Source organism: Anopheles marshallii, chromosome 3 (assembly GCF_943734725.1).
Source record: "Anopheles marshallii chromosome 3, idAnoMarsDA_429_01, whole genome shotgun sequence".
NCBI classification, from domain to species: Eukaryota; Metazoa; Arthropoda; class Insecta; order Diptera; family Culicidae; genus Anopheles; species Anopheles marshallii.
In genome coordinates this window covers 51,162,363-51,181,376 of record NC_071327.1, presented here as the reverse complement: position 1 = coordinate 51,181,376, position 19,014 = coordinate 51,162,363, and the positions used below count along the sequence as shown (strand labels likewise).

Below are 19,014 nucleotides of genomic sequence, written 5' to 3'. Positions count from 1 at the left end.
AAAACACTATTGCAACCACTATATGATTGTCACTAAAGACCTGTACGGAATCATTATTAATCCTAACCTAATTTATACAACGGATAAGACGACCAAAATACGGATAAGACGACACAGGGCATTCTTATAAGATTTAAAAAGATACAGATTTGAGCTTAGCGCAGATTTTTTAAATAAAAATCCGCAATCCGCAATTCTAAATTGTAATGTTTCAAATTTCAGCCATGAATACGACTCGATCTTAATCTCGTGAATGTTCAAAAATCACGCATGGTACTCGAAATAAATGATCCGACAACCTTTATGAATTATATTTGATGAACCACAGCCTAGCTGTATTAAATATTACTAATTATCGTGCAAATCGGATTAACAAATAAATGAATCCGATTCCGAACTTATCCGAAAACCCCTGCAAAGAATCGTTTGAGCGGCATACAACAAAACTTGCGTACAACTCCTTATACCGACAGTTTTGAGTGCAAACTTGTACACAATGCTGTCAGATGCATGAAGCACGTGTGCACGAATATCATTTGAATCACATTTTAAACAATCTTTTTATTTTATTAACATACATTATATTACACATATATTAGCATTTACTCCATATATCAGCTTAAGTTCGCTTTGAGCGTATTTTTCGATACATTTTCAAACACATTTTCATTGAAACAGTGGAGTTTCCAGCCAGATACCGGCCGCATCGCAGACGCTGAATGCATCTACCTATACTTCTATTACACTTATGATGCTTTATCTGTACGATTTTTAGTCTCACAGCCACAACGCCCGCTTACATCTCGTCCTCCATGCTTACTTTGTTCGTGTAGGCAAGGCTCCCGATCGGTTTGGTCTGTTGTTTTTGCTGCTCCCGCCGTTCCTGTGCCTCAATCGACCACGGCTGTAGTTCGCCGGATACACCGAACCAGTAGATGATACAACCGACCAGATAGATGCCCGCCGCAATGTAGAATACCGTTTTCCACTCCTCGTCGCTCTTGTTGGACGTGATGTACCCCGTGATGATGGGACTCACGATGCCGGGGATGGTGGCAAACGTGTTCGAGATGCCCATCAGCACGCCGGCACTCTTCGGCGACAGATCGAGATGGTTCACAGCGAAACCGGACCACGCAAACGCGCCAAAACCGACCGCGATCGTGATGCAGGTGATCGTTGGGCCCGGCTCGAGAATGAACGCACCAACGATCATGAACACCGTTTGCGCGAGGAAGGCACCACAGTTGAAGTATCGGCGAACCTGAGTGGTTGTGAGGTAACCCTTCATCTGACACCAATCGGCTAGGTAACCGGACACGAACAGAAGGACCCCCATCACCAGGTAAGGTACAGCTGACACAAATCCTGTCTTCTCCAGCTCAAAGTGCATGGCGTCTAGGGGAGATTGGGGAAATAAAAACCATTAGTGCATCCATGTACGTGCGACTCTTACAGGAACCTTACCCTTCAAGAATGTCGGCAGCTGTGTGAGCAGTGTGTAAAAGCCCCAATTCTCGGAGAAGTGTGACACAACCAGCGCCCAAACGGCCACCGATGTCAGGATACCCTTCCACGGATGTTGCACCTTCTCCTGCTCACCCTCCGTACGGCCCAGCGATTCCAGTATGAACTCCTTCTCCCGCTGGCTGATCCACTTGTCCACCTCGGGAGACGTTTTGACGAAGAACATCCACGCAAGGAACCAGATGCATCCGATCACACCGAACACGTAAAACACACTCTCCCAGCCCCAAGCGTTCGCTAGAATTCCGCTCAGCGGCATCGCCACAACCGTTCCCGCGTAGTTCCCGGCGAACGCGATCGATGCCATACGTGAGCGCTCGGTTGGTGGAGCCCACCGGGACCACACGGCATGTATGCAGGGGAAGGTCACACCCTCGAATATGCCCTCCACAATACGAACCGCCAACAGGACGGCTACGCCAGCCTTGGCCGCTAACGGTGTCAGTAGCGTCAGGACAGCCGTCGTTCCAATGCCAACTCCAAACACCTGTCGCGGGTGTCATCAGCGGAATGTTTTAATTAGTTTCGGAGACTCTTCGCCAGTACTTGGATGGCACGCAACACACTTACATAATTGCCACCGAATCGGTTCGAGATGAAGCCACCCAGGAAGGGCGTCAGGATGTAGCCGTAGAAGAACGAACTCAGCACGTAACCTTGCAGACTGGAGCTCCAATCAAAGTATTGCTCCTGGATAATTGAAGGACACGGAAAACATGGATACAAACGCTCGCACACACAAATTGCAATCTGGTCGCGTACGATGATACGCAACCAGCGCAATCATGGCGAGATGGCAACAAAAAAAAACTAAGTTTCTCCACTCCGAGATTTCCGATACTTACGTATCCGACGGTGCCGTTGTCGTAATGCACGGTCCGATTCTCTGTCATCGCCACGATGGCCACGCTCAGGTTCACCCGCAGCGAGTAGACGTTGAAGAAACCAAGGAACGCCATAAACACCACAATGTAGCGTCGTCGCTTCCAAAACATCCATAAAGGCGCATCGATGCCATCGCTGGGGGTAGGATACAAAAACAAGCAGACAGAAAAAAATATATAGTTAAGCAAGGTTCGAGTGCATGGTGGCCAAAGGATGTTGGTGTTGGTAACGGAATGATGGATATTCATCTTCGGGCTAGGAATTCCGGACTGACTCAGCGCGTGCTGGTGAGACACTAAAAATAGAAGTGCAGTACGGGATGAACTTCACCACATAACTCTCGTTGCAAGTGAGCATCGTTTGCGGTGTTCGATCATGAGTAAGTCGAATTTATTATTTTGGATTTACGCTCAAAATGACTCAATTTATTGGTATTAAAAGAACAAAAAAATCAATTTATTTACTATTTCCTTCGTCTAACAAAATTTGGGTTCAATATACTCCACTTTTTTCTTGAAGAACGACCTAATCATTTTGGTACTCCCGAAGACATTTACAATGTTAAGATTTTTTATAATGCCCAAACATTATATTTCATACCAATACCAAGCTTTACAAATATAACTTAATACTGTTAGCTTGTTTCTTTAGTGGAATGCTTCTTAAAACATCAAACTAAATTGGATTGTTTAATATCGAAAGATTTGCAAATTTGCCTTATATTTATTAACAAAATAGTCCAAAAATTGCCTATCAACACACATTGCCAATTGCATCCTCCTCACGCATCTCCATCCCTCGCCCCTCGCCTAGCAACAGCAATGCCAGTTACCGTACAGTAGCAATCTATTTGCAACTCATTACCCACCATGAAGGTGCACTTATGCAGCTGAAACAAGTGGCCACCCACCCACAGGCACTATCGACCAGCATAGCTCGTATGTGGTAGCCACCGTAGTGGTATCGCCGCACATGTCAAACGGACAGTTACACTTTGATTGAGATGACGCAAAAGAAGGGAAAGCATTATCAGTAACGATGAGTTACAGGCCGGAATGTTAGTGCCGTATCGGTTGTTTGAAAGTTTCCCACCGGAGGCGATACACATTGTTTAAAGTGCGCCACGTTATCGAGTGGCTTATCGGGAAATATTCCACGCGCCAGGTGACAATCCCCCTTAATCTCCCTACCTGTTGGCATGGATTGACATTATTAATTGGCTGGGTACCGTAAGAATGGTGCTCATAATTTTTAAGTTGATTGGTTTGATGACAAGCTTTAAGTTGATATTTAATCTCCCCTTTAGGTGGGGTGTGTATTATCACTGGAACGGAAGTAATGTTTAATTTAGATAAGCTTCACGTACACCTTCAAAAGTTTGCAATCTCGGAAAACACGGCAGATAATATATAGATATCCAGTTATTAAAGTAGGCTGGGCACAGAAACTGGAAATGGAACGTTCTGCTTCTTCGTAAATGTTTAATATTCTTAATTAGAAAGGAATTCACTAGTGGAAGTCATTCAACCGACAACGAATGTGAATGTAAACCTATTCCAAGCCTCAAAGTTCTTGTATCCGCGCAAGAATTATACATCGCCTTCAACAAGCAGGCGGACAGTTCACCTCACCATCAAAACAAATATCATTTGCAGGCTAGTTACAGCTCACAAAGCTAATAAAACCAGGGTCTACATGGTCAAATTGATAAAACAGATTTCTCCACGCAACCATCCACGGAGATAAGCCGGCTCAATTAGCTATTTCCTTCCAAGCACGTCTTTTCCCTTCAATCACCTAACCACAGATTCACTTTTATCGTTACGCCTGCATTGAAAAGCCCTCTAATTCCCAGCCCAACTATCTAGTCGCGTTTTTATTGCGGCGACCTTCGCATCACATCACGGGCAGCACGATGCATAGTGCGCTGCCTGTTGCCAGGGTTACGACCACTGCTGCCCGGTTCGCCTATGACTAGCCCTGTGCATCTTCACATCGAGGTAATCCTCTTCGCTGTTTGAACTTGACCTACTCAAAACTGTTCGATACGGCATGAGAATGGTACGCGAGCCCGCAAAGAGTTCGGGATGGGACAGAATAAAATCGAAAGTGTTTCCATCCTAACGGGTGCCGTGTATCCCGGAGTGGGTGTGGAATGGGGTGGCAAAAACCAAACGACCTTCAGCCACGTTAATCGCCCACCCCGAACGGAGGGCGGAAGCTTATTGTAACCTGCCGCCAAGCCTGTTGCATGCGTTTATCAGCATTCCTGGTGCCACCCGGGTTGGTGCATTCCTTTCACTTTCCGTTGTTGGGCTAGTTAAGCTCCGAAGGATGGCGGGCTGTATTCTTAGCCTATGTCAGTAAGATATGCTTTCCTTTCAACAATAAAACGGTACGCTGCGACACTTTGCTTGGACTTACCCAACTTTACTGCTCGGCTTAGTATCCATGATGTGTGTGTGTTATTCACGAATCGTCACCGGATGGAACGTCTTACTGGAGGATTACTGTCACTAAGTACCTTACAGTTCCACTCGCTTTTCTGCTTCCTTTCTCGAACACAAGTTAGCAGGAAGGATATATGAGTTCCACGATACTTTTGATGGCTAAATGATCACCAACCAAGATATGACAGGATAGAATCCGTGATCCGTTCCACAACACTACGCACTCCGATCAGCTTCGGTACGGACCACAAACTGGAAACCACAAGCTGGAACACGGTCAAGTTTCTTCACACTGCCACGCGCACAGACACCACAATCACTGTTGAAAAAGTAGGGGCAAGCCCAATCGAAAGCCGTACGTTCCCCTTGGTGCCGATGCCGATGCAGAACTGGTTTCCCGAATGTGTTTGCGAAAGTTGGGTTGTTTTGCGCCCGGAGTGTCCGGCCGACAAGGTGTTTGATGCCTTCCAGCGTAACCAGTGTTGTACCGTGGAACGTGGCCGACGTTTACCGCTCACAACACCCGAGAATAGCGCAGCCGTTCCAGTTGACCACGATCCTCCAACTGACGGACGGCTGTTGCGCCGATGAAGCTGCGAACCTCGCGTATGCGATGCTTCGGTCCCAGTTCGGCGACGCTGGTACGCGTTGTTTCGCATCGGTAAATTGTAGGTGTCATTATCATCAAATTGAAGCGCCCACCCCGTGTCTCCCATCATGTCTGCTCCAAGAACCGGCGTTTCGTTTGCCTTTTTTTTCGTGCGTTTTTCTCCATTTCGCTTCTCGAACCGAACGCGATTCGGCTTATCGTGTTTCATCAGTTGCTCTCTGGAGATTGCTTGCCACATTCCGGGTGCTCCTCAAGGGGGGGGGGGAGCTTTTGGAGGACAATCGTAAATGGAGATATCTTCGCAAAGATAGACTCCGTTTTCGGGGTGCGATTCCGACACCTTCACAATCCTAAAGACAGTGAAGAAGATTACAGCTGGTCACACACGTACGAGTAATTCTCTCCCTATTTCCCATATTGATTTACACAAATACGCGAACACAGAATTTGTGACGAATAGCGTGACATTGATGAGATGTTTGCTATGGTAAAGCAAGTTGTTCCAAAATTAATATCTCACGCGCCATGTTGAAACTATTGGCAACAGGTAATCCGTACTATGCGACAAGCTGCTGTATACGTCTGTTATTTTTCAAGGCTGTTAGACTTACTTCATACGGTTCTACTGCTCGGTTCTATGCTCAATACAATCATAACACATGTTTGCACAGCTTTCAAACGATCCGAAATTAGTTTCATTAGCGTCAAATTCAGTTTGACGAGACAGAGCGACTGAGAGAACCGACTGGCAGGAAATCGACGACGATCATTTCAGCAGATAGCATTGTTATCACGTTTGACTTCATTGACTGAAATCGTCCCACTCGCAATCGGATGATTAGTCGCATGCATGTAGTAGCATTGTAATTACATAAAACTCATCTCAAAGATCACACAGAAGTCATGAAGTCATTTTCCATTTGCACCGGCCAACCAGTTGAACTTGAATTGGTAAATGCATCTTATGCGAATTCGCATCACAACGATGACGCTCCAGACGCTATCACTGCAAGATCACATTCTACCGTTTTGTTTACATTCAAGTAAGAAATGATGACAATAAAAACGGAATACCCCCGACTACAGCAACAGGTTATATCATGTGTGCCGTGTCTAACGGGCTGGAGCCATAAACTCCTAACCACCACCACCAGAGCGCACATTTCCAAACATCTCCGGCAGACATTTATCTTTACAATCCCATTGTTATTGCCCATCATCAGCCGTACGCGAATTGACAACCGTTTGCCGTATTTCGTTTGTTTTTGTTTTGATAAGCCGCAATACACAGCAACATGGCGGGATTTTAGAGCCACCCCGTGATGGTGTTGCGTAGATACTACTATCTGCCCCGGTGGGTAGAGAGTGAGCTTCTTTGCATGTAGAGTTTGTTTTTTTTGTCTCATCTATTATAGCAACGGAAGTCAATGAAAAAAAGGCTCGGCATGATAAATAATGACAACATTCTTCTCAGTGTTTGAGCTGGAATTCAAATACGAAATCAGTTTACGATTGGTTCGATGTGACACCATAAAACGATCGTTTCTGGATCGATGGCTGCATGTGCGCCTGGGGGGCATTAACTCATCAACGTATGTACATGACGAAGGGAGAAAACATAACCGTTGTCAGTTTGTGTGTCAGACAGTTTAATCGCAAAAAATAAAAATGTGCTACAGCCTATCTTGTTGAAGGCTGTATGATCATTTGCTTATCCACCTAGAGCACAAATAGATGTAGCTATTTAAATCTTTTAAACTAAATATGCATTTCCAACCTGTTTAAAAGTAAAAAAGGCTCTCCAGAAGCTACAAATTATTCGCTGTGTGAAAATAATAAAAATGCAGCTTAAAAGAGAACTTATTTAATAACGCTGAGGAAAAGTTATATCAACATATTGGTAATTTTTTGTAATTCAATTAAACTAATCCAGCAAATAATTCTATTTTTAAGCATTGAGATGTTGATACCTCCAATTAAATTTCTAATTTTTTTTTTCTCTAATTTTTTTTTTTCTTTTGACGATTTTGACATTTTTATTAAATTTTAGTAAATTTATTTCACATTTGTACTCTCGCCTCCTTTTGCTGTCGGGGTACTTACGAGAGTCCACACAGACTAGATTTCCCCAAACGATTATGATTTGTGCGTGTGTAGTCTCGGAAGGCGATGTGATGCCTACGCATTTCTTGAAAAAGATTAACATTGAATAGCTATGCGGAGACACCGAATATCATAGTAAATCCTTGGATGACGTTTGACGTGTGGCAGTAAGATTCGTCCCATTACCACAACTTTGGAAAAACAAAAAAAACGAAAACCTTTTCGGAGAATTTTTATGACTTTGATGAACTATTTCGAATGGGGCACAGTTGAAAAGGATACTAATTGAACTTCCAGCAACAAAAAAGCCCAGTTTGTTGAAAAACTTAAGCCAGTTTTTGCGACCCTTCCACAGGAAACTTTGATATCAACTTGTTTCAAGGCAGGATGGAAGCTTCTATCGAAACTAATGGTGGCTATTTTGAGTAAAACTTGTTGATAGTACTGTAATTCACTCTACCTTTTACCTTTTTTTCAATCCATGAAATTCATGATAATCTATAATAAGTACACAGAAGATTTGATTTTTCCTTAAGCAACTGTCAAACCACATCCTATATATGCTTAAGAGATTCTTGTTGTTACTATTCAGGTATAGACTTGTTTTTATAGGATCATTAAAACCTCTAAAATATTTAAATATATAATTTTATTATGTATCAGTTAAACGGCCGGGCCGTATATCTTATAAACTATACTTAATATCTAGTACTTCAGTCATGTAATATATTGTACTAAAATATATAATTACGAAAAAAATAAAACAATTCCAATACTTTTCCACCATTCCAATAAACTTCACACAGCCACTTCAAGTTCACCTTTCATTTAGCCCTAACTCGCTTATCATCTACTCCACAATCCATTTAACAACGATCAGACGACACTTTTACTTTCTTCCTTAGCGCACACCGTACGGGAGAGGGTGAAATTAAATTAAACATAGCAACAACAAAAATAATACGAAACCCCCATCGAACCTACAGGGCTAGAAAACCGGCCTAGAAAACCAGTTTAATCGCTAAAGACCACGTGTGTTTGCTTATGTTTTTATTCCGCTTTCGCATTACATCGCGTTCACGTCATGTCTACCGGGATAGTAGAGAAGTCAGCGATAAGTGGCCAGGTAAAACCAACAGCGCTGACAGATTCATCACCTGCAGCAAAGAATCGGGCAGAGATCGTCCCTTGAGATCCGTATCCTCATCACTGTCCCGGTTACGCACCGTCCACAAGTTCCATTGACGGGGAAGGTTTCACTTAAACGTACCCATTAATGACATTTAGAGTTTGTTTTTCACTTGACAGGATAAAAAAACAACACACCGGTACCGTGTACAACCTGCGGATATTTGTGCACATCTGGAAGTAACCGCGTTGATGGAAGCTTTCATCTAATGAACTCCGCTGGACGCACCTTCTGGATTGAGGTTTTCAGACCCGCACGGTGACACAAATCTAGTCGCACGAGCAAGATTTGGAGATGGATTAACTAATCATGCCCATAAATAGTTCATTTGATTAACGAACTTCGAAATACTACCAGTGTTCTTTGCAACTCGCAACAGTTTCCTCGACACATTAATGAAGTCGTTGACGTGACGTTTTCCGGTCGCTTACAGGCTTGCCGCATGTTAATAAGGAAAAACTCGTCGCCGTGAGCAGTTAGATGTTAACATGCGCTTCGATCCGGTTTCGTCTTTGCACCGTTTGCGTAATCGCTTTTCATCTTTTTGCGAGGAAGTATCGGTTACGCCTCATCACGCTGCTACGTTACACCTTCACTTTCTGAAAGTTATGCAAAAAAGATTCATCTGCTGATTATCGTTATCTTGTCCGTCCAATGAAAGTTTTAGGCCAACGTACCTAAAGTTTTCGGAATGATAGAATGTAGTAGAACTATGTGGTGACAATTGGTTCAGGTAGAATCTCAAGAACCAAGCCTACTCATACAACCCTTGATGAAACAACTACGCTATGCACTCCATTTTAATGGATTTTCCAATTTTCAGGTATTATCTCAAGAACTAAGGCTACTCAAATAACCCTTGATGAAACAACTCCGCTATGCACTCCATTTCAATCGGTGCATCACAATAACGTACGCCGATCGGAAATTACGATTTACTTGATGCCTTCGCACATGCCAGTAGTACGATAACAGCTACTCAATATGCGTATTATCAGCACGAAGCCTTTCTCACACACGCAAAATGTCCCAGGTAACGCTTCAAGATGTGCCACACGTCAATGCAATGTCATCGTTACCGTGGGGCGGAGGAGGTTAACTAGCTGATTGTACACGCTAATAGCTATTTACAAACAATCTTCCCATGGCGCTGAACATTCGGTTCTGGTTGTCTGATTTTCTCCGACGCTCCATTACGTACTGGTCCACCAGACGGTGCGCACCACACTGCCAAGCATACTTCCTGTCTGTGTGATTCCTCAAACAATCGGCAATGGATGCTACCGAAAGTAGCAAGTTAAGGTATATAGACTGCTTTGGACGAAGGTTTCTATTCGGCTAATCCCTACACCGTTCACATACAGTGATGGAATCGATGCTCCCATGTGGATGTTCTGGAAGCGTCGCCGATATGTGCTGGTGTTTTTGGCATTCTTTGGGTTCTTCAACGTGTACTCGCTGCGTGTGAATCTAAGTGTTGCGATAGTGGCTATGACAGAGAATCGTACCGTACAATACCCAAACGGAACAGAAGGTTATGTGCGTAGACAATACATTCAATATTTCCAGCGTGTAGTACAAATCAAGTCATTTCGTTCCAGGAACAAGAATTCGATTGGGACTCCACCACAAAAGGATACATTCTGAGTTCCTTCTTCTATGGATACATCTTCACACAACTTATTGGTGGCTACATCTCCAACGCTCTCGGTGGAAACTATGTATGATTCAACCCTCAGACTCCCAAGCATAACTTAATCCGGGAACTCTTCTTATCCACAGGTTTTCGGTGTTGGAGTTGGTGTCACAGCGTTGTTGACACTCTTGACGCCTCTCGCTGCCCATGGAGGGTTCGGATGGCTCATCGCAGTACGTGCGACTGAAGGTTTCTTCGAGGGAGTAACCTTCCCATGTATCCACGCTATCTGGTCAAATTGGGCCCCACCGAGTGAACGATCGCGCATGGCCACGATCGCGTTTTCCGGTGTGTTTACCGGTACCGTAGCGTCTATGCTGCTGAGCGGCGTACTCGCGGACACACTCGGCTGGGAATGGGTATTCTACATTCTCGGAGCCTTCGGTTGTCTCTGGTTTGTGGCGTGGATGTTCATCGTGAAGAAGTCTCCCGAAACAGATCCCTACATCACCACCAAGGAAAAAGAGTTCATACTTGCTACACTGCAGCGTTCCGCTGCACCAGTCGAGAAGGTGCAACATCCCTGGCGCGGCATCCTAACGTCGAAAGCCGTTTGGGCGCTAGTCGTGTCGAGTTTCTCGGAAAATTGGGGATTCTATACGCTTCTTACACAACTGCCCACATTCCTGAGAGGTGAACCTGAACCCGTAGCTTGTTTGTTCTGCTATTCCTCCCTAATGTACCCTTTATCCGCAGATACGATGCACTTTGAGCTGCAAGCGGCCGGTTTCCTTTCAGCCCTGCCGTACCTCGTGATGGGCTCACTGCTCAGTTTTGCCGGATATCTGGCTGATCTATGCCAGATCCGGCGCTGGCTCACGACAACACAGGTACGCCGGTACTTCAACTGCGGTGCCTTCCTGGCCCAAACCGTCTTCATGCTCGTGGGTGCCTTCATCCTACGGCCTGGTCCCACCCTCACCTGCATCACGATCGCCGTCGGTTGTGGTGCTTTCGCTTGGTGCGGATTTGCCGTCAACCATCTCGACCTCTCGCCGAAGAGTGCCGGCGTGCTGATGGGAATTTCCAACACCTTCTCCACCGTTGCCGGCATTCTCACGCCCATCGTGTCCGGGCAGATTACGGCGAGCGGGAGCGAGAACGAGTGGCGAACCGTATTCTACATTGCCGCCGGGATCTATCTGATCGGTTGCGTCACCTATTGGTTCGGTGTATCCGGCGAACTGCAACCGTGGTCGATTGAGGCACGGGAAAAAGAACGTAACCAACGGAAGGACGACGGGAATGGGTATTTCAACGAAGGGCTACATCTGGATCAGAAGCCCTAGCAAAAGTGAAGGTGTCATAAAGGGGTAGAAATGTAACGGGGTAGTGAAATGTAACTTAAAAGCTCATTGCTCGAGGGCACGAAATGATAGGGATAATTTAAGTGTCGCCTTATCCACACAAGCTGATCTAGAGAAATGTCAAATGGAATTTGGTCATAAGCAAGTACAAAATGCAACAATAAACTACATGCAAGCTTAACAGCTTGATCACGTTCGAACTAAAATGTATGCTTCTCGAGGACAAAACACTCGCCCGCTTTACTGAACCAATCACACAAGGTTATACACCTCATAATTATGCTATAAAAATATACATAAAAGGTAAATTACTCGTCTAATAACTCCTACCTAGGCTAAATTGTACACATTTCCCATTTCCGCAAGCTCGCGACAAGCGTTATTTGTATCTTCCGGTCATCCGGTCTGACGAAAGCTAATCATACCAGCCGTTCGCGCCAATGACCCGTCCTGATGGATGACACAACCGTACCATTAGTCTCGTGAAATTACATCGGAACTGACCATCATCAGCTTACCATCGCTAGCCGCACGCTTATCGCGCCTAATCGTTGCTTCTTCTGTTTGCCCGGAATGAGAATTGAAAAACTTTTACTTGTAATATTAATAACTGACGATGAAGCTTATCATTAATTATCGACCTTGTTTTCTTCTGGAAGTTAGCTGAGCATTTCTCTCGGAACACACTGCCATTGAACGATGCGTACAAAATGGAAAGGCACAAATTTATGTTTTATGTTAATGTTTTAATAAAACTCACACGGAAAAGTTATCTCCACTAAGTAGGCGTAACGAATCGTGCCGTACATCAGCTGTCACCTGGTAAAGCTGTCAATCTGCGGTTAAGTTAACGACTCCACTGATATGGACAACACCGATCAAGAAATCGATACCAAGCAGGAGGAGCTGAGACACAAAAAGCAAGAAAAGCTACTTGCAAAAAAGACCGCCGCACAGAAGGCGCAAAATCAACTGTACCGGGTAAGTGATATTTTGCAGTTGCTAGACCAGTTTACCAATTATCCTGGCCATTCGTCGGATAGTGACACCATGAACAAAAAATTAATGATTTAATTAACATTCAGGACCACCTAAACCGGGAGCGAGAGTTTTCAGTGCAAACAGAAAAAACATTCTTTGCTGGTTGGGAAACGCTTTGTTCTCAGGTTCGCTCCGATCAGCTGGCAGAGGAGCTTCGACAGCAAAAGCAATGTTTTGGGACCGTTTTCGACCGCAAAAACGAAATCATCCAGCGATTGGTTGGTGTTCGGGATGAAGTCCAAGAAATACATACCAAATGCTTGGCTCGACTGGGGAACGTCATCGACTACTATATCCGTAAGTTTCGAAAATTTTCCGATACACATTGAAGTCTACTCAGCCATAATTTGCAGGTCTGAAGGATTACCTCACCGCAACAATGCTAAAGCACTATGAAACCGAAGCTCAAAACCTTCTCAAAGATTTCCGCGAAGAAGTCGAAAGCAAAGAGGTACTTGCCACGTTAAACGTTGATCTACATCCAAAATATTAACTTTTTCTCTTATTTTAGAGCTTTAGCTGCTCCCAAATGGAGGAGCTTGATGCTTCACTGGCGGAACTACTGTCCAAAATGAAGCAGGATAAATCGGCTGACCGCGAGTGGCTACTTGAAAGCAACAACCAGAACATAAGTGCGGTAAGAAATAAACTTTTCACGCCGGAAATTTCCACTTACGCTCGCCGGCTTGCGTTTCTTGCAGCAAGTGGAAAAGTGTGAAATTATTCGCGATAAAAAATACGCCGAAATGAGTGCCCTCTACCGGCGACTGCGAGCAACACTCGATAGCTACTTCCAAACCGTGCTGTACCGGGAGCGGAAACAATCGTACGATCGGCTTGTCTACTACACCGAGCTTGAACAGCAAGCCATAGAGCAACGGCGCTGTCAGGTGGCCGTACTGCAGATGAAGAAAACGCAACTCGATCACACCCTTACGCTTACCAATATTGGCGAAAGACGGAAGCTGCGTACGCGCCACAACTATCGTCGGCTTCTCGAGATGAAGGTGCAATTGCTAAAGGAACAGCAGAAACAGCTGGACGTTGAACATCACCAGTGCATGAAAAAGATCTGTTCCTTCACGCATCATTTAAAAAACGTGCTTACGGAACATCTGGCCTGGGGCAATAGAATTGCTAAATTAGGTCTTATCTGCACACAGTACGAAACGGAACAAGATCAGAAATATGCTGCCAAATGGCTCCGGGAAGATGGAGACGATTCAAATGCACTTGGCCACAACGAACTTGATGATTTATTCGGCACTTTAACAAACAAAATTAATCGCATAGAAGCATTCAATATTATTTACCGCGAAGAAAGAACTCGCTTGAAAATCGAAAACAATGATCTCAAAACCAAATTCAAGGCTTACTGCGAACTGCACAAAATTACCAACCAGGAAAAGTTGCTTCTCTGTAGCCATGAAGTAGTGGCCCCCGGTCAACGCAGTGAATAAACCAAGATAGGTTGCTTTTAATGTCTTTATCTTTATTTTCACTTAGCTTTTAAGGTGTGATAGCTTTTAACTCCAAATCTCTGACAGGTTTCCTCATTGCAGTTCAGTACTTAATCACAGCATCCTAACCATTAGATTGGGTAACGCGCCGCGCGACATCCTGCGTCCGGAGGGCACACACACAAATCACGCTCATCACCTGCCCTGATCTGTCAGATTTATCGCAACATGACTCCATCGTTGCCCGCTACTCATCAACCTTTAATGTAGCCAACCACTTTTGGACACATTCTTTCCCTGAAAAACCTATATCTGTATGGCACACTTTGGGCACACATCATTTACTGCCTTGATTTTGGGCACGCGTACCGTCACAGCACCAGTGCCAGGTTGGAGTGGTTATTTATTTTAAATTTCAACACGTTTAGTGCATTTTCTTGCCGTGAAGTTCGGTTTTTAACAGACGCACGGTAGGTGTCTTTTAAACTCGTCGTGTAACAAATGGCATCGTTTTGCGTGCGCATTTGTATGCAAATACAGCACCTGGCAGGGTGGAATTTCTCGTGCAGTTTGTGTTTTTGACGTTTCTTTGCAGTTTGCGGGAACCATTCTACGGAGTGATGGGTTACACAATGTAACAATAACGTTGGTGTGTAGTAGAGCTGGTGTTTCAGCTTGATGTTTTCAAAGAGGCAGATATCGCAGTGATATATTAAAGTGAGCTAATTTGCAGAGATTTGATAATAACAATCAAAGCAAAAAAAAGCAATGAATAATCATTTTATAAAGATATATCAGTAATAACAGGCTTTTTATGCTCGCAATTTGCTATAATTCAAAAAGTAGTATCCACCGTTGTTAATCCTATCTTCCTTTCATGCAAGAATGGTCATTTTGACCGGTTGTCTATGACATTTATTTCAACCGTCCTGAACACTGCGATATGGATGCTGCATCTGCTGTCTAAAATACTCTGTAGAAACTGTCTGTAAAATCAAATCAACCGAGAATCACACTGGGAGAGAAATCCGCTCACAATGCTCGTGAGAGCGACCACAAATTCAACAACCGGCAGCACGTGAGAGAGAGAAATTGTTTATCAAAACACTAATCGTACCAAAAGGAAAACAATTTCCTTCGCGAAAATAGAACCATTGGTATATTAATAAAGAAAAACAGAGATTTCAAACATTTTGTGTTTATTTTATGTTTTTTTTTTTTTGTCTAATATCATACTTTACCGTTCTTCTTGAATAAAATGAAAAAGTAACAAATTAAAGAGAAATATTTTAGAAATATTATTCTTTTTCATAAGAATCCCGTTAGTTATAAAAATTAAAGATAATTTTTATTTCATTGATTTACTTTTTTGTTATGTGATAACACATATCTTTCCCTTGAATTCCATTCAGTAAGAATCAAATAACATATGATTTACTCTTTAACGTAAAAAATAAGTTTTAAAATATTAAACATAAACTGAAAAATACGCATAACTAACACCAAAGTTAAGTAAAGCATTCTTTTGTAATTACTGTGGCAGTACATTCGTAAATTATTATACTTATTATTATTATATTATTTTAATTACTATATTGAGCTATCAAATAAATCAGAAAACTTCGAGTGAATTAAATCTTCGCTGCAAACGATAAGTTCACGACACTACTGACAAGCTCACGTTTCTTCTCAAATGTAACAAAAATATACGCTCAGAGATAGACGGCGTGCAAAAGAGCACAAACATTCGTATAGCTCTCACGCAGCCTCTTTAACCAACGATTCTCATCCTCTGTTTCCCTAGCAACGCTCGCTTCCCAGAGCACAATGGGCAAAGCGTATAATACAAATATGTCACAATGAAAATGCATCCAAAGAATGAAAAGAAACTTGTTTTTAATACTGCTGAAGCAAATTCCATTCTGATGTTTAGAAACGTATAATTATGAAAAGTTCGTGTAAAGGAGATCCCTTGATTATGCGGCAAATTCATTCATGTGTGCAATATTTCACAATCCAGAACTCAAAAATAAAAAAAAATCATACCTATTGCTATACAACGTTCCAAAACAATAGCTGAACGGAATTATTTCGAAGTTTTACTTAAACACCCAAATATGAACTTAACGAAAATGTTACTACCTTGCTTCTTGCCCACTGTGCGCGTGAGAAAAAACGCATCAATCCGCAGGTCGCGAACTACGCGAGACACACGCAAGCAGCAACAAACGCCTCCAGTTCGTTTCTTTCGTTCCGTGCGAGCGGTTCATCAGTGTGTGTCTCGCGGTTTTCCCGTGTCTCTTCCCGTGTCTGTACTACACGTGCGGTGTGTGTTTTTGGCGGTAAGCAACAAGCGGGGAAACAAAACGATGGTAAAAAACTGACCCCCGGGTTCGGTTCTGGTAACCGGTTCCACACGGTTTGCATACGCACAGCGAACGCGCACACGGCGAAGGAAAACTCACACATAAATGTGCTGCGCTCCCGGTACGGAGATTGAAGGAATTGGTGATAACTTACAAGTGAACGAAAGTGAAGACCCTTTTCACGCGGATAGCATACAACGTGGAAGATAGTGATTTCCCTGGAAATATAGGTTATTAGCGATGAATGTCCTAAATTGTTAAAAAAGCAGAACCTTTCGCAATCGGAGTTGACCTTTGTCTCTCTGGCATAGCCAACATCGAATGCCCTTCAAATGGTAAACCTAGAAAGATGGCATAGAAGCGTTTGTTTAAATAAGTTAACCTGTAAGAGAAAGTGCTGACTTACTGGTAAAACCACCAAGTTTTAAACCTCGAAACAGGCTATCACAAGAATCCAAACACATCGAAAGAAGAAAAACAAAACAGTAGAACAAATCCGCAACGAAAGCAACAGTAAGTTTTCCCATCCAAACTGCACCCTCTCATCGTCAAGTTCGGGCAGGTTCGTCAGGTTGAGAAGGTTCCCTTTCGACGCCTCAAGTGCACCTTGCCACAAACGTATGCGCTGTTTGGTCGGTTGCACTGCACCGCGTCCAGTTGTCTCTCGGGTATCAGCAGCTCTTGTTCGAAGTTCGGTGGTTCAAGTCCACTTGGACATCACCCCTTTTTCAGTACACCTCTTTTTTGCTGACCACGCAACACAGCCGCGTCTTTGGTTTTTTATTATTATTTGCTTGATTTTGGGCTTCTTCGCCACAGCACAACGCGTGAATCGAGTGAAGTTGGAAGGGAAAACATGTGAGCATGAATGCGTGTACGGTGGATGTGCGTATGTGTGTGTGTGTGCGGTTGCCTGTACGTGGTTTTGTATGTTGTGCAAGTGCAAGAAGCCTACTGTTGTGCCTTGTTAAGATAACCTCCAACTTCCCGGAATCCGTTCGTCGCCCGTTACCTTGGAGACGGTTGAAGTCTTTCGTTTCTCGCTCATTTGTCCAGACTACGCGAAGTAGCTCAAAACGCTTGCAGTATCAATCGGTGGTTGATTGATTGATTGATTTGTGTGCGTATGTGTGCGCGTGTGAGTGTTTCCGTGGAATAATTAAGAAGGAATCATTTGTTCAATGCGTGTTACAAAAGTGAAAACAAATTTGCGTGTTTATTTGTGCGGAATCAGTGTACATTTTATAACAAACTTCTCGTGTCAATCCAAAATGGTGTTGATTTCTATACACCCTTCCCAAATGTGAAGATGTTACAAATCAAGAGAATTGTGATTGCAAATTACCGTTACCATTACTATTGTGTTGCTCATTTCGTTTCATTTCTTTCCTTCCCTAAACAATCCCACTTTTAGATTGCAGTACTTTTCAACGCCCAGAAAGTGATACAGATCGCAACAGACGACCGCCCGCGGCATGCCGCGCCAGGTGGAAACTACATTAATGACGAATTGTTTGTAAATTTCGCTCGCTGAAGCAATAGTGCGACCTCTTCGACCAAAACCAAAACAAGACAAGGCGTACACTACTAGGAACAGTGCCTTTGCCCTCTGCTGCTGCTGCTGCTGCAACTGCCACCTAGCAAGTGAAAAAAAAAGTGTTGTGAAAAAGTGCTTCCACCCGTTCGGTGGCCACGCCACGAATTGTTTCAAAGAACGCGTTGCGTTGCGGGTGATTTGTTCCAAAATTGACATCCAACAGTGCGCTCTAGCGTGCATTGGGCAGAACTTTTGCGGGCTCGGAAAAAAAGCGTTGGCCTGAATTCCTTACACAAGAACGTAAGTTGTTTTCTATTTTCACTAGAGGTCTTTGATTCGGTGATGGGAACGTCGGTTTTCGTCGTTATATCATTGAAATTTTCGGTTGCCTTAGTAATTGGGGTCGGTTTTCAGTGGGAGGGAGATTCTCTCCACAATTAGCACATTTTATCGACAGTTCATTTCATTGGGTTGAGACGCTCAACAAAAAAATAGTTCATGAATAAATAATTCGCTCAACGTTAACTGATACTTACGACTCTTCTTGGCCTAATTAATGACTATTATAGACTTATTAATTGCATGCAATCAAATTCTTAATAATCTTTTTTGTCAATTTCCATGGGAAAAATCTTTCTTAGTTTTTGATTCATTTCTCTTGTTTAATAATGTAATGATAACATTATAACTATTCGATTAGTTTATATATTTTATTACTGATATTATAATTTGCGTTGCGTACCTGTTACAATACCAACAAAGTACTAGTGCTGAGTGAATCTGATTCAGTTTCATGACTATTAATGAATCTTTAAACTAATGGTATGAATCTGAATCTCTATT

General features: G+C 43.3%; 3 protein-coding genes across 4 annotated transcripts; 2 read left to right on the top strand and 1 right to left on the bottom strand.

The window, feature by feature from the left end:
• Positions 1 to 796: 796 nt before the first annotated feature.
• On the bottom strand, positions 797 to 4,865 carry LOC128715449 (sialin). 2 transcript variants are annotated; one of them, XM_053810348.1, is made up of 6 exons: positions 4,837 to 4,865; positions 4,589 to 4,591; positions 2,373 to 2,547; positions 2,098 to 2,217; positions 1,468 to 2,014; positions 797 to 1,398 (listed from the first exon to the last, which is right to left on the bottom strand). In XM_053810348.1, the coding sequence occupies exons 1-6, from the start codon at positions 4,863 to 4,865 to the stop codon at positions 797 to 799; spliced, it is 1,476 nt and encodes a 491-aa protein (XP_053666323.1). The 2 variants fall into 2 exon arrangements, with proteins under 2 accessions (XP_053666323.1, XP_053666324.1); XM_053810349.1 differs by lacking the exon at positions 4,589 to 4,591.
• Positions 4,866 to 10,037: 5,172 nt separating this feature from the next.
• LOC128715450 (sialin-like) lies at positions 10,038 to 11,749 on the top strand. The gene is made up of 5 exons (XM_053810350.1): positions 10,038 to 10,066; positions 10,129 to 10,303; positions 10,366 to 10,485; positions 10,547 to 11,093; positions 11,157 to 11,749. Exons 1-5 carry the CDS (start codon positions 10,038 to 10,040, stop codon positions 11,747 to 11,749), a joined length of 1,464 nt encoding a protein of 487 aa, XP_053666325.1.
• An 882-nt stretch (positions 11,750 to 12,631) lies between these two features.
• LOC128712771 (serine/threonine-protein kinase 10-like) lies at positions 12,632 to 14,268 on the top strand. The gene is made up of 5 exons (XM_053807645.1): positions 12,632 to 12,748; positions 12,853 to 13,105; positions 13,162 to 13,259; positions 13,320 to 13,445; positions 13,510 to 14,268. The coding sequence occupies exons 1-5, from the start codon at positions 12,632 to 12,634 to the stop codon at positions 14,266 to 14,268; spliced, it is 1,353 nt and encodes a 450-aa protein (XP_053663620.1).
• Positions 14,269 to 19,014: the final 4,746 nt, after the last annotated feature.

Coding starts and splice junctions, on each gene's coding strand:
- LOC128715449 (XM_053810348.1), bottom strand. CDS start 4,865: ATGGATACTAAGCCGAGCAGTAAAGTTGG. Junction 2,218..2,372: donor ACAACGGCACCGTCGGATAC/GTAAGTATCGGA, acceptor TCAATTATCCAG/GAGCAATACTTTGATTGGAG. Junction 1,399..1,467: donor GCTGCCGACATTCTTGAAGG/GTAAGGTTCCTG, acceptor AATCTCCCCTAG/ACGCCATGCACTTTGAGCTG.
- LOC128715450 (XM_053810350.1), top strand. CDS start 10,038: ATGGATGCTACCGAAAGTAGCAAGTTAAG. Junction 10,304..10,365: donor CAAACGGAACAGAAGGTTAT/GTGCGTAGACAA, acceptor ATTTCGTTCCAG/GAACAAGAATTCGATTGGGA. Junction 10,486..10,546: donor ACGCTCTCGGTGGAAACTAT/GTATGATTCAAC, acceptor TCTTATCCACAG/GTTTTCGGTGTTGGAGTTGG.
- LOC128712771 (XM_053807645.1), top strand. CDS start 12,632: ATGGACAACACCGATCAAGAAATCGATACCAAGCAGGAGGAGCTGAGA. Junction 13,106..13,161: donor CGTCATCGACTACTATATCC/GTAAGTTTCGAA, acceptor CATAATTTGCAG/GTCTGAAGGATTACCTCACC. Junction 13,446..13,509: donor ACAACCAGAACATAAGTGCG/GTAAGAAATAAA, acceptor CGTTTCTTGCAG/CAAGTGGAAAAGTGTGAAAT.